The sequence below is a fragment of the Vulpes vulpes genome, chromosome 14, assembly GCF_048418805.1.
Source record: "Vulpes vulpes isolate BD-2025 chromosome 14, VulVul3, whole genome shotgun sequence".
In the NCBI taxonomy this organism is placed as follows: domain Eukaryota; kingdom Metazoa; phylum Chordata; class Mammalia; order Carnivora; family Canidae; genus Vulpes; species Vulpes vulpes.
This window is the reverse complement of record NC_132793.1, coordinates 106,275,415-106,290,086: the sequence shown is the minus strand read 5'-3', so window position 1 is coordinate 106,290,086 and position 14,672 is coordinate 106,275,415. Positions and strand designations below refer to the sequence as shown.

The window sequence follows — 14,672 nt, the reverse complement described above, 5'->3', positions numbered from 1 at the left end:
ATCCCCCTGTGGCCACCCCTGGTCTGCCTGCTGTTGCTATGTGAACAGGGTAGTGCTGTGTGTGGTCTCATGCTTGTCTTCTTGAGAAAAAGCGCCATCTTTGTGGGCTCCTCTACATGTCTTATGGTTCATCCCTCTCATTGCCGAATAGCGTCCAGTACACATGGGCACGTCATAGCTGGGCCACCCACTCACTGGGGATGCGTTTGTGGCTGTGAAGAATCAGGCAGCTGTGACTGGCCACTGGCAGGCCCCGCACGCACACACATCTTCTCATTTCTGCGGGTAAACCCCTCACTTGGGGTCGACTACCGGCTGCTCCACTGCACAGGTTAAGCAGTGGGGGCATCGTGCTCCTGCCACAGGCCGCGCACCTGCCTCATTGCCTTGGCTTCCCGGAGGTGGCGAGGTCCTGCATCCCAGTGTTCATAGTCTTACCACACGTGTGGGTACGGCCTCTCTTACCAGTATTACCTCAGAGATTTGAAATGCTGTCGTGTCACACACATCATTTTTCTATTTTCTTCTTTCATTCATCATCTCAAAACCCTGATCCCCATGACACGTGGACTGTGCCAGCGTGTCCCCAGGGATAGGAATGTGTCTTGGACTCTGTGGCTCCCGAGCACCTGGCGGGAGGTGGGCACTTGGTGGGCACTGGGTGCTGGGCCACCACGTCCACCTGGTCCGGGTGCGAATGCTGCAGCGGTGGGTGCTGCCCTCTGTGCCCTCATGCCGATGCCCAAGGTTTTGTTTGGGACATGCTGGGTCTTGAAGTGGCCTTCCCTTCACCTGAACTGGGTATTGCCAAATGTCCCCTGTGTGACTCCTGCGAGCAGTGCCAGCTGGCGTCCCCTCCAACCACTTCCTCCCCAATATTTGATGTTATCATAACTGTTAATTTTTGCCAGTCCTATTTATGAGAAATTACATTTTATCTTACAGCTTTTTAAAGAACTCGTTTCATTTCTCCTAACAGAAATTCAATGTCGTCTTTCCGTCCTGGGAGAGGACATGGCGACAGTCGGAAGAGTGTGTTTTATACCAACGAGGACTGGGAGCTTTTAGACCCAAACCCCAAGGAGCTGGAGGAGTCGATGGCACAAGAAGAGCGGAAGAAGCCAGCCCCGGAAGGAAGCAGAGGTATGGACATGGGGACATGCTTCCTGTCGCCCATCCTTCTCTCTGTGGCCCCTGCGGTGCCTGAGACCCCAAGGTACCAGGCTTTTCTGGAAGCAGGAGGCCCGTTGGGGATTCACATCTTCTCTGTTGGGGATGAGCCCCAAGGGCCTGCAGAGTGACCATCGGTCCTGTGGCTCTTAAAGCCTCTTGGGACATAGAGCATCCAGACAGCATAGTACTCTTTGTGGATAGATCGATTTTTTTTTTTTTTTTAAAGAAACCTTTTATTTACAGAAACCTGTAAGGAACATGAAAGTAGAACAGTGAGGTTGGGGTCCTGGTGGAGCCTGTGTTCACTGTCTGTGGGGTCGTACATTCTAGACATCTGTTGCATCTCAATATTTTATTTTAGATCTATCTCTAAGAGATAACAACTCATTTTAAATTACGGCAGCGTCATGATTGTACTGAGAAGCAGTGGTAGTAAATCTAATCTAATCATCAGAGCCCGCACTCTTTCCATAGCTGCATGCTCATGTCCCCAGTCAGGTGAGGTACTAACAAGGCCTGCAGGCAGGTTTGCTTGCTGATGTGCGTCAGCCTCTTCACCTCTGAACAGCAACCCATCCTTGTCTTCCCTCTGCCTTGGCACGTGTGTGGCAGGAACAGTAGCCATGCTGAGGAGTCTGAGAATTGTGTTTTTGTGGGTCCCTTCTTGCCCTCATGTGCCCCTTATGTGGTTGCGGGGCCGAGGCCTGCCCAGATTCAGGGCTGACTTAATCAGGACAAGGACACTCTTTGGTGGGTGTTTAGGGCAGGTGCCCCTCATGTCTGGCTCCCTGATATTGAGAGGATCAGGGTTCAAGCGTCATCAGCCCAGCCCCGTCTGTACAAACACTTGTGATGCTTGTCCAGGGACCCGTGAGGGAATATTGATGTTTCAGTGTAAAATGACAATCATTTTGAAATCCTGCCTCATGCTTGATTCTCAGGTGGGCTAGCAGGAAAAGTCAGGGCTGTAGGGTATGCTTATTTGGGAGGGCGTGTGTTAACTACAGAAAGGACTCATCCTGTACCCCTGTACCCCAGAGGATGGCCTGACTTGCTGTCCTGGGGAGCTTCCCTGTGCTCGCAGGGTCGTCGTGTGGGAGCCGCAGCCCTGTGGGACCCTGGAAAGGGCACACATGAGCAGGAACGCCCCAGAGCAGAGGGACTTGGGTTCTGGAGGATTCACCACGTTAGCCCCAACTTCTGGTAGAGGCTCCAGGAGAGAAATGGAAGGGTGGGTGAGTCGGGTCGGGAAGGAGAGGTCTGCAAGGCTGAGTGGGAGAGGGGGAGAGGGGGAGGGAGGAGGAAAGTCCCAGACATGCAGCCATAGGGCATCCATGGACTCGATCTCTCTGATCCCTGGACCCTGCCCATACCAGCTGCAGGCATCACCACAACCCCGTCCCCCATCCCCCATCCTCCATCCCCCATCCCTGTCCCCCATCACTCATCCCGCCCCATCTTCTATCCCCCATCCCTGTCCCCCATCCCCTGTCCCCCATCCCCCATCCCTGTCCCCCCATCTCCCATACCCTGGCCCCCATCCCCATTGGTCATCTTCCCTCCCAGGCAGCCACTGTCCTGACATAAGGACAGGAAAGTGTCTGCCTGTTTTCCAGCTTTATGGAATCTGTATCATGTGTTCTGTTTCATGTTGCCTCATATTCTAAACATAAATCTGAATCCATCCACAATACTGATGGATTTATTTGGATCCATCAGTATTTTAAAGACCCATTTTTTTTTTTGACCCATTTTTTTTTTAATTTATTTATTTATGATAGTCACACAGAGAGAGAGAGGGAGGGGCAGAGACAGAAGCAGGCTCCATGCACCGGAGCCCGATGTGGGATTCGATCCCGGGTCTCAGGATTGCGCCCTGGGCCAAAGGCAGGCGCCAAACCGCTGCACAGCCCAGGGATCCCTTAAAGACCCATTTTTAAGGTAGAGAATGTAGTTCAAGCATGTGTTCACAATGAAGAAAATGTACATTCAAAGCGGGGCTTGGCTTTCTCTCCTTACTGAGAAAGACGAGCAGGAGGCGGCCACAGATCCCAAAGTATCTGTGCGTCCCACCCTGGGAACCTGTCTGATGGCAGGCGGGGGCTCTGGGAAGGGCTCTGTGTTTGCGGGAGCTCAGAGCAACTGCGCTCCTCCCTAGCCTATGTCTCTGTCCTCTTTGGTCCAGAAATGGGGAGTTGATGCTGTGAACTGACCTTCTGGGTCTCGAGCGAGCTGTCGTGTGGCCCTGTCCTAAATGTCTGGTCCGTAGCAGGACACTCTGCCTCTTCTCATGCGTCATGGGCAGAAATTGAGCAATCACAGCCAGAACGTTTTCTTTAAAAGGGACCATGTGACACGTTTAATAAGGAAGGATCCAGTGTGGGGTCATCTTTGAGTTTAGGCTCAGTTTTCATGGAGAACGTGCTGGGCTGAGAGGCATCCCCACCCCTGCCTATGCTCTCCACACCGTGAACACAGGGCATCACAGAGGATGGCAGGTGGGAGGCTGATGTGTGTTACTAGAGTTTCCAGAAGGACGATTTGTCCTGCACTTAGAAAACAAGGTTTGTTTTTATGTAGGAGTCACTGGCTCGGGATTTCCCTTTGATTTGGGACGTATTCCCTACAAAGGAAAGCGCCCATTGAAAGACATGATCGGATCCTACAGAAACCGCCACGTCAGTAGCGAGCCTTCAGCTGAGGGGGTGCAGAGTAGCAGCAGCAAGTCTGCATCCGAGGTGCAGCTGCAGGTCCAGAGCCAGCAAGAGGAGCTGGAGCGGCTGAAGAAGGACCTGTCCAGCCAGAAGGTAACCATCCCTCCTTGCCTGTGTGTCCCCTGCCAGCCTCTTGGGGCCCCTGAGTGTCCTTATCCCCAGAGGAGGATCCCCTGATCCTCCTGAAGCACTTGATGCTGTAGGCCCGCATGCCACTTGGTTACCTGTTCAGAGACACTTAGGTTCCCAGGGGGTGGACCACCAGTGGGTCAGGGGAGGGAGGGTGTCTCGGCCACCGCTTCCACTCCCGCCATGATGTTGGTTCTCTGATCACATGTGGACCCGAGTCTGCTTACAGGACAGGAAAGAGTTCCCATGTGGCGTCAGGTTCCTTCTGGGGCCGAGGACACATCGTCATTCAGCAAGTCCAGGCTGATTTGAGGGCTCCTGTGTCCATGCACAGGGGCCGCTGCTGCTGATGGTGCACCTCCGCGGTTTCCTGTTTCCCAGTATTGTTCTCTGCGGGCGGGCTGGCCGCAGTGCGTGGTTCTTCCTCTTATGTCTGAAATTCTGAGAGGAAGTTTGGTGCTGATGTGTTTCTTGTCCTGTGTTGGTCCGTGTGGCCTGTCACTGTCTCTGCCTCTCCAGGAGTTGGTGCGGCTGTTGCAGCAGACGGTGCGGTCCTCCCAGTATGACAAGTACTTCGCCAGCAGCCGGCTCTCGGAGGGCATCCCCAAGGATGCACTGGAGCTGCTACACCGCAAGGATGAGCAGATCCTGGGCCTCAGTGGCCAGCTGGAGCGGCTGTCCCTGGAGAGAGAGAGTCTGCAGCAGGAAGCCAGGACGCTTAAGACCAAGGTGGGCGAGCTCAGTGAGCAGCTGGGGATGCTGGTGGAGACCATCCAGGCCAAGGACGAGGTCATCATGAAGCTGTCGCGTCGGCTCAGCGAGGGCGCGGATGGCACATCCTCCACCTCGGGGGTACCTGGCTCCCCCACCCCTGCCAGCAGGGAGCAGCTGGAGCTGGACAGGCTGAAAGTAAGTGGGATGTGGGCTCTGGCTGCCAGGCAGGTTCAGATACCCTTGCTGGCAGCCCCTCTGGGCATCTGGGGCTGCAGCACCTGCAGAGCTGCTGTGCTTCTCTTTAGCAGGTCTAGCAGGACTCACAGGCACATGACGGATAGTTCTGTAAGAAGTATCCTCAGAAAAGGAAAGTCTGAGTCCAGTGACATTGTGTTGCTCAGAGGGTTTGGGATCCTCCCCCCTGGTCTCAGGCAGCCGAGGTCCCTCTTCTATTCTACACCTAGAGCTCTATCACCCCACGTGGCCCAGGGGACCGTGTCCACGCTCACATGCCTATGCCAGCACCGTGCATGGTCTGCCTCAGCACCTGGGTCAGGGGAGCTGAAGGAGCATGGACCCCACGCCAGCTGAAGCCCACTCAGAGTTGGGGCCCCTGTGCCCAAGCTGGGGGGTCCTGGGGCTGAGGATAGAGGGTGGCCCTGGGATTGGGGGAGGGGTGCTGCTGCCTGAACTCATGACTCTGGGTAATACCTGGTGGGAACCAGCTGGTGGTTGGAGGAACACAGTGCTTGTGGGAGGTGGGGGCAGCCCCAGTGTGCTCCCTCACTGAGGAGCCTGCTGCCCTCTTTCTGGTTCTCCTCAAAGGCAAAACACATGGAGATTATTAGTGAGTACCTACTGCTCGTCTTCTTGTCGCAGTGGATGGCCAAGTGGTGGACACGCAGGGACCTCAGAGAATTCTAGAACAGAAGTTAACACTGGCTGACAGCACCTTTGGGACGTGCACATGGCCTCCCATAGTGATCACTTCTCAGTGCTCATGTGAGGCCAGATGGATCATTCCTGAGAAAAACCAGAAGAGCAGCAGAATAGCTCCCAACCTTATTTCTCTGTGATTCTACCACAGATGTCTCTGTGGTTGCACAAACTGTCGTGGTCAGTGTGGCTGGGAAGAGTCGGCTCTGCTCATGCCCGCAGCCGAAATGTACCCCACCTGGACGTTCATTGCATTTGACTGTGGCTTATTTAATGTCGCCTGAAATTTATATTTTGCGACTGTGCATATTTTTACGGTGTTTGAGGCCACACTCCCCGCTCCCCCCGACACACGCACAAGCAGGGTGTGTGCGGAGTGAGCAGCTTGCTTCTGGTCTCCGTGACTCCCTTTGGAGACAGTGAGCAGAGTTGATCAGAACTAGACTTCTCCCCCACGTTCACCTTTTAGTTTTTGCAGCAAATGGGTGGGGTGGTTTTGAATCATTTGGTGATTTTGTGACTTGACTTTTTTCCTCCAACTTTTCTCAATTGTTTTTAAAGCCTGTGGTTCTGACATCCCCCCTGCAGTTGGGTGCAGTGGGGACAGAGCTTATGGAGGTGGTGGTGGGTTGGTGGTTCAGGGGCTGGCACGTGGCTGTGGCTCCTAGTGGCCGGCCACCCCATGGTTTCTGACGCCACCAGCGCCTGACGCCCACTCCTGCCTCTGGCTCCTGTGGTGGCTCTGCAGGAATTGAAAGCAGGTTGTGGGTGGGGAGCTGTGGGCAGAAGTGGGGGTTTTGCACATATGTCCTCGCTGCCCTCCACTTCTCGCTGGTGCACCATTTCCATACTCATTTCTTCCCCTGACCTGAATTTAGAGTGCGTCCACGGCGGGGGGGGGGGGTTGGGGGGTGAGGTGGGGTGGGGCATCTGTGTGGCCTCTGTGGCCTCTTGTCTTCCCATCAATATTATGACCCACTTTCTCTGACTCTGGTCGGTATGTGTGGCCTGTAAAGATTTCTGCTTTTTGGAATTTGCTGACACGCCTCATTGGGTCTGGAACAGGGTCACTTTCTGTTTCTGGGGCATTTTGAGGAAGGACCAAATATCGGTTGTAGGATTTCAGCAGCCTGAATACTTTATCATACTTCCTTCCGGGCCTTTCCATGGCCCCTGATTCTTCCTTGCTCACAGTAGGTAGAGCTCTGCTTCACTGGGCGTGGTCGGGGCTGCCTGCCTGTGGTGCTGTCCCCACCTACCTGCATGACCTCTCTGGCATGTGCCATCCTGCTAGCAGGTTTTCCTCATCTGGAGGCTGCACTGCTGGAAGCCTATGGCCTCTCCTGAGCTTCTAGCATTGTTAGGAAGCACAAAGACGGGCAGTGTCAAGACCGTAGGGAGCATGGGGAAGAGGGTGTGGGCTCAGACCGAGCGCTGTGTCCTCACCCAGCCTTGTCGCCGGCAAGCCCCACCTGGGGCTGGGTCCCCTCCCTGCCCAGCAGGGTCATCTGTCTGTCTGTGAGCCAGCCGTCCCCTCGTGGGACTGTGCAGGGAGGGGCTTGTCTTGTGGATCGAGGTTGTAGGAGAGTCCTTAAGATGAACCGTCACATGTAGTGGAGCTGGAAGACGTTAATCTGCCTGCCTGCCCACGTGCCTCAGTCTCCACCTTCATTGGGCATGCACTTTGCTAGCCCTGCTGCTTGCTGTCCTTCTGCCCACTGGCCTTTATTGGCGTGTTTGTTTGCTCCAAACTGAGAGCTTTCACCTGCCAGGAGAGGGGAAGACGGAGACCAGGGAGCCGTCTAGGTCTTCCATAGGGTTGGACTTGGCATCTTGTGTGCCTGTCACAATGTGCGGTCCTGCTGACATAGGAGGCCTGAGCTTATCCATAGGGCATGGTCAGCGGCCCAGCGCCCAGCGGCCTCTCAGCAGAGACACAGGGACAGCTGCCTGCAAACCGTCACTGTGGAGTGGTCAGGAGTCTCATGCTGACCCTGTAACCTGTAGGGCAAGCTCCACAAATGTTAACGACTGGAGGGACCTTTGAAATGTTACAGTCCTTCTGTACATTTTAGGGCGATTGTGGCCTCTGTCCCCATGGCAGTATTCAGCCTGGAGACTGGGGTGCGTCTTGGGGGAATGACCATAGCCTCTCTTCCATGAGGGGTGGACACTGCCACCTGCCCTGGACTTGCCCCATGATCCAGGGGTCAGAGCCACCCTGGGAACCTGGCAGAGCAGGGGTAGCACGTGGGTAGAGGCCTGGGCTTGGCAGAGCATGTTTGTCCCAGATGCTGCCGTTCCTCACGGGAGTTCAGGGCTGCCGCTGATCGTGTCGCCACAGTTGGCAGAGCTCCTCACCAGCCCTTGAGGCTCTTATCACACAGCAGGTGCGGCAAACGTTAACAGCTGCGAATTTGAGGTGAGGGGGTATCAGGTTCGTCGTACTTTTCCTGCGATTGAGATGTTTCAACATAAAAATGGCAGGAATGTGCTTTCTTGAGCTGGGTGTGTACTTAGGTGGCAGGTGCGATTCTGTAGTCGAGCGCACCTTGTGTGTGCGTGGCCTTTTCTCCGTCACCCGGGTGAGTGATGAGAATCCACAGAAAATGTGCTGTTGCTCCAGTTAGAGGAGAAATGAACATAAGGGTTTGCTTATGTGCACGTCAGTGAGAGTGGGGAGGTGACGGGTCCGCAATGAGGGCATGACCCTCCTTGTTCCCTTGGTTGCCTCTGAGGATGGGGCGGCATTCATCAGGACATGCCCAGTGGTCAGTTTCTTAAAGCTCATGCTAACTTGGCGAGGCTCTCTGGTTGCAGAGGCAGTGATATATTAACCGCGTGGATATCAGCAGATGTTCAACCAGCATGATCTGATGGTTTTTTTTCTTCCAACAGGATAACCTACAGGGATATAAAACCCAGAATAAGTTTCTAAATAAGGAAATCTTGGAGCTCTCGGCACTGCGGAGAAACGCAGAAAGGAGGGAGCGGGATCTGATGGCCAAGGTGGGTCAGGGCAAGGCTGTTTGCTGGTGGCAAGGGACACAGAAACCTTTATTTAATTTATTTTAGATTTTATTTATTTATTTATTCAGAGAGAGAAAGAGAGGCAGAGACACAGGCAGAGGGAGAAGCAGGCTCCATGCAGGGAGCCCGATGCAGGACTTGATCCTGGGTCTCCAGGATCACACCCGGGGCTGCAGGCGGCGCTAAACTGCTGCGTCACTAGGGGTGCCCACAGAAACCTTTAGAAGTGGGCACGCCATAACCCAGTTCTGCCCCCACGTGGGGGCATGCAGTCACTGAATCTGAAATACAAAGTACATGGGGTGCAGAGCATCACTGTGTCTGAAGTGAAGACAAGCAGAGGTGCCCTGATGTGTCCTCATCAGATTCTCACCTTCCCCAAATGAAGGGTGTTTGGATTGTGATTTTTGCTATTGTGTGGATGGGTTTCCCATCTATAAACGGGGCTGGTGGGGACCTGTCAGCCTGAGTCTGACGATGTTGTGGCCGGAACAGCAGCTCCAATGTGACAGCCGTCCTCAGGTAGCATTCGGTGGCATTCGGTGGCACTCTCAGCCACCGCTGTGTGTACTTTGTGTACCTTTGGAATGGAGCACACTGCATCTTCCTGGACTTGAATCCACGTGGTCCTAGGGTGTCTGGTCAGATGAGGTAGTGGATGGGAGCTGGCCCCAGAGTGTGGTGTCCTGGGAAATGTCAGTGCTGCACGGGCACCTGCTCATGGCCTGCATGCCAGGTGATGCTCAGTGTGACCTCAGGACCCTCCTCTGTGCCAGTGCCCCTGAAGGAGGGGTGCCCAGGGCTGTCCGTTGTGAACATGACAGGTGGTCTGAGGCATAAATGACTCTTCTGTCCTTGGTGCAGTCTGCGGCATCATTGGCTGCTTGGGGCACCCAGTGTTGTGTGTTTCTGAGCCAGTGGAGGTAATCTCCCTGTTGTCTGCAGTATTCCAGCCTGGAAGCAAAGCTCTGCCAGATAGAAAGCAAGTACTTGATCCTGCTCCAGGAGATGAAGACACCAGTTTGCTCAGAAGAACAGGGGCCTTCTCGCGACGTCATAGCCCAGCTGCTGGAGGATGCTCTGCAGGTCGAGGGCTCGGAGCAGCCGGAGCAAGCATTTGTGAAGCCACATCTCGTCAGGTAAAGGCACTGGTGATCGTTGCGGGCGGTGGGACCTGTTTCCAATGTCCCATTTCAACAGCGGTTGTGGTTCAGAAGACTTGATGCAAGTCTGTTCCATTGCACACTCGTGGCAGCACCGATGTTAACAGGACAGATAATCCCCATGTGCTTGCTGTAATGAGCACACGGTAGAGCTGGGCGCAGGCCAGGTCATTGAGTCCAAGGCCTCTCTCCAAAACGTGTCCGGGTCAGTGGTTCTACCATAGCTCCAGTCCTTCTGGGAGCCAGTTCCCCCAGGACGGGGAGCCCATCCTGAGATGCAGCTGCTCCCACACGTGGTTGGAGAGCAGAGGGGCCTCCCTGCATGAGGAGAGCGTCTGTCCCGTGCCATGGACACACAGTGTCACACATCTGTCAGAGAGCTGTGGAGTCTGGAAGCCCATGAGGGATGTCCCATTAGGATCCTGCATGGGCGATTTTCTGAAAAGTGAGATTGTTAGAGGCTGGAGGGAGGAGGAGCCAGCAGATGGATTCAGTCCAGGGGAAGCCAGGAGCTGCACCAGGGCTTTCCCTGCAAGCACATGTTTAACCGTCTGTGAGGGTAGGTTTTCATGGTCCCTCTGCAGATGGGGAGGCTGAGGTTAGGAAGGGGCACAACTTGCCTGCGTTCACACAGCCCCCGGCCTGTCCAACCAGCTCCATGCTATGTTCTCTACCGGGGCTGCAGGACTGACAGGCTGCTCTGAGGTACAGATTTTCCTCCCTTGTGAGCTGTTGGGCTCTTACTGTTTATGTTGTACATTTTCAAACTTCACAGGTAAGCAGAATAATAGCTTTGTGTATTGATTTGTTTTTAGCTCATTATTAAGGAAAATTTCTAACCCACAACGTAGTAGTCACGTGACCACCCCCAGGTGCACCTTCTGTTTTTTTTTCAGGAGTATTTTATTTTTTTAAAATTTCATTTATTGGTTTTGACCTGAGCCCAAGGCAGACACTTCCTGACAGAGCCCTAGGCGCCCCCTTTCCTGGAATATCTAGAACTTCCATATGTATTTCTGGTTTCTCACTGATGACACTTTATCACCCTGGAGCCCCACGGTGTTCTTGTCTCCGTGGGGCTTCCTGAATGTCCCCTCAGCATCCATGTAGCTCCCAGGCGTGTCCTGCACCATCAGCGTGGGGGCTGAGGTGGCACTCTTCTCTCGCTGTGTTTACTGCTCTTCCTCCAGGTGGACACACAGGGTCCTGCCATGTCCCTGTGTGACAAGTGAGATGGGCATCGTGTTTCCGTATGTGTGTGTGAGCTGCTCTAGAGCGTAGACTAGAAGCGAATCCCTGACCTGTGGGGAAGGCATCTCCAGCTCTGCTGGGTCCTGTTCCCACAGCATTTGCACAGGTTTGCGTGCCTGGCATCCGGGGTGCAAGAGGCCCCTGTACTGGTTTCCAGTGGCCAACCCTGCAGGTCCTCACCGCCGCAGTAGTGAAATGACAGCTCTCCCTGTGTACAGTCCTCTGCTGCTGTGGGCCAGCTGTTGGGCAGGTCTCACTGGACCATTGAGGTGTCACAGGCTGTTCCTCCTGGAGGTTCCAGAGTGTCCTTGCTCTTGCGAGTGTTGCTGGGGTTGTAGAGTAAGGGCTCTATTTCCACACTGGCTGTTGGGTATGGCCTTATCCACTTGGGGGCCATGGGCATCCCTGGGCTCTGGCCCCTTCTTCTTCCTCCATGGTCTGCACCCATCCTGTTTTCCTTCATCGTGAAGGCTCCTGTGCATGCACTGGCCCCTGTATGGCCCAGAGTGACCTCTCTGCCCTCGGTACTGTGCACCTTTGCCACGTGATGTGGCCTGGATACAGGGTTGAGGCGGGGGTGCTGAATGTCCTTGGGGTCCCTGTCCTGCCTTCTGCAGCCACGTTGTCTTTATCCCTTATATTTATGCCAATATGCTCTCTCTCTCCTTTCCAGCTTTTTTCCACGATTTTTTTCAAACATGCTAGTTACATGGATGGACGCATGTTACTGTAAATGCACATTCATGTGGCCGGTCTGCCAGCCTTGTGTTTGCTGTATGTCCTTTGTTTTCTTCTGTCACATGTAGGACCTTAAACCATCTAGAATCAATGTTTTTCCAGGTGTCAAGAAGAGATCTAGCTTCATTTCTTCCCATGGAGATGGCCACTTACTCAGACCTGACAGCCTTCCCAGGGCCCAAATTAGGGGCCACTTCCCCATGGGCTGAGGCCCTTTTCTGTTTTCTGGGAGTTTTTATCAAAATCCTGTCATTTAATTTTCTTTTCTGTTTTTCTGAACAGCGAGTATGACATCTATGGGTTTAGGACTGTCCCAGAGGATGATGAGGAGGAGAAGCTGGTGGCCAAGGTCCGCGCACTAGACCTGAAGACCCTGCACCTCACAGAGACCCAGGAGGTGTCCACCGGCGTCAAGTGGGAGAACTACTTTGCGAGCACAATGAACCGTGAGATGGCATGCTCCCCGGAACTGAAGAGCCTGATCCGTGCAGGCATCCCGCATGAGCACCGCTCCACGGTGTGGAAGTGGTGCGTGGACCTGCATACCCGCAAGTTCAAGGACAACACAGAGCCCGGGTACTTCCAGACACTGCTGCAGAAGGCACTGGAGAAACAGAACCCGGCCTCCAAGCAGATCGAGCTGGACCTGCTACGGACCCTGCCCACCAACAAGCATTACTCTTGCCCCACCTCAGAAGGCATACAGAAGCTACGCAACGTCCTGCTAGCCTTCTCCTGGAGGAACCCAGATATTGGCTATTGTCAGGGTCTGAACAGGTGGGTGCTCGGCCCGGCACCTCCTGTTTGTCTCTGTCCCCTGTCCTGGCCGCCCAGGGGAAGCCAGCCATCCACTCAGTTTCTCATGCACCATCCCCAGTTCTGGAGTAATTCAGAGAAACATACATTCAGGGAGCACCAGGAACTGGTGCTGCCTGGCAGGCTTAGGTGGGGCCTCGACTCTTGATCTTGGGGTTGTCACTTTGAGCCCAATAAAACCTTCCATAAAACACCACCACCAAACTCCCATTATCTGGATCAACTAGGTTTTCTTGTTCTGAGTCCCTTTTGCTCTTGTCAGGTTTTGACCAAAAGTTTGATTTCATTATAATTATAATTTCTTATAATTTTTGTGTGTAACGCACGAAGTGGACACTGGCGGCCACTCCTGTTTATGCAAGGTCTTCAGGGATCAGGAATGCCCCACATGGCTCTTCAGCGGGTCGAAATAGGGCCTTTTGGAGCAGTGTCTTCCTGCGGGTGTCTGCACATCCACGCATCTGTGGACAGAGGACACTGGAAAGCCTCTCGCCTCTTGTGATGACCCAGACTCCTTATTTGGAGCCAGGCTGGGGTGAGACAAGGCCACAGAACACATGGAGGTCTGTGCTATATGGAGCTGTGCTCGGCTGCTTTGTGTCTTGTGCCCGTCCTGGTCTGGCTGACATGCCTCCTGCTCACACGGGCACTACACTCACGTTCTCTGCGTGCAGGGAGGGGGCAGCCAGGCTGCTTAGACTTCAGACTCAGGAAGAAGGGAGAAGCTCTGTGTGCATTCCTAGGGATTTTCCCGGAACCCAAGTGCGTGTGCTGAGTTCTGAATGCTTAGGTTTATTCTGGTTGCTCACAGGCCTCTTAAATCCTCCTTCATGGGTACAGACCTCCAGGAATGGCTGTCTGTTGGCATCTCAAATCACAGTGTTACATAAAGAAAGGTTTTCAAGTGGGATTTCCAAACCAAAGGTTTCCAGGAGGTCACACTGCCTCTGTGGTGGTGAGGATGGGGTAGCCCCTGAGCCCTGGAAGTGAAAGGGATTTCAGCCACTCCTCCACAGCCCCCATTTAGAACAAAAAACAAAACAAGCCTGTAAATAGGATGCTGATGCTGCATGAGGAAGCAGTCTTTTGTTTAAATCCGTGATTCACGTGGTATGCTCACTCTGAGAATTTCCAGAAGCTGAAAACTTCTGAAGCCCAAAGGACCCAGCGGGGACTTACGCATGCTTATGTGGGGGTATGCTAGCACCCCGTTGATCTGGCGTGGTCACAGGATTCATTTTTCCCCAGAAAATGGAAGCTTTCCATCTGCACCCATCACCTTTAGGGCCTCTTCATTTTAACCGTTTTACTGGATGTCTTCCAAATATTTTATATGTGCGTCCTAAGAACCCAGAACTTTGGTAGACAAGCATTAGCCTTTTCTGAGTGATCCAGGCCTGTTGTCTTGAACATCAGATGATTCAGAGCTATGTCCTGCAGGGCTTTGGTGGCTCTGGACGGCTGGCCCCGTGTCCCGGCACCATGGGTGCTGTGGGTTTGCCTCTGTCCATCCTTGCTGTGGCCATCCTCCTGTGGTCAGCCCAGTCAGGCCGGCAGGAGGCATCCCCTTCACACCCACCCTGCATCCCTCCTTTTAACCTTTTAGTTTGTGATGAGTCCATTATAATTCTATGTAAGGAAGCAAGAAACCAAAACAGCCTCTGAGAGTTGGCTTAAGGGTTTTCCATGAGGCAGAGAAGCTTCACGTCAGAGACGAGGCTCTCAGATTCCAGATGCCAAGAGAGGGGCGCTTCTCTCGCCATGTCCAGACCCTGTCTAATGCCCATGGGCGCCAAGCCTAGGAATCCCTGCATGGGTTACTCCCTGATTGGTGACGGTGTCCTGGCCGGCCCCGGGTCTCTCTTAGGAACACCCTGGCAGTAGAAGCCATGCCTCCTTTCCCCTTGTGCCCACTGTGGGTGCAGAGCCCACGAGAGCGGTCGTTTATAAACCCCCTTTATTATTTATCTCTTACACTCATCACTGGATGTTTTGTATATGAAAGGAT

The 14,672-nt window shown here is 53.8% G+C and overlaps 1 protein-coding gene across 5 annotated transcripts in view; it reads left to right on the top strand.

Annotated features, from left to right (window-relative positions):
- TBC1D2B (TBC1 domain family member 2B) overlaps positions 1 to 14,672 on the top strand; it is a 63,203-nt gene that overhangs the window by 37,502 nt on the left and 11,029 nt on the right. For 4 of the 5 annotated variants that reach the window (XR_011997136.1, XM_072737510.1, XM_026002417.2 and 1 more), the window contains 6 exons: positions 980 to 1,143; positions 3,754 to 3,980; positions 4,536 to 4,925; positions 8,565 to 8,675; positions 9,642 to 9,835; positions 12,131 to 12,625. Coding sequence is in view for 4 of the 5 variants with exons in the window: in XM_072737510.1 (XP_072593611.1) it covers positions 980 to 1,143; positions 3,754 to 3,980; positions 4,536 to 4,925; positions 8,565 to 8,675; positions 9,642 to 9,835; positions 12,131 to 12,625 (1,581 nt within the window). In the remaining variant the exon portion in view is untranslated. The remainder of the gene's footprint in view (positions 1 to 979; positions 1,144 to 3,753; positions 3,981 to 4,535; positions 4,926 to 8,564; positions 8,676 to 9,641; positions 9,836 to 12,130; positions 12,626 to 14,672) is intronic. The other variant, XM_072737508.1, reaches the window with a different exon arrangement.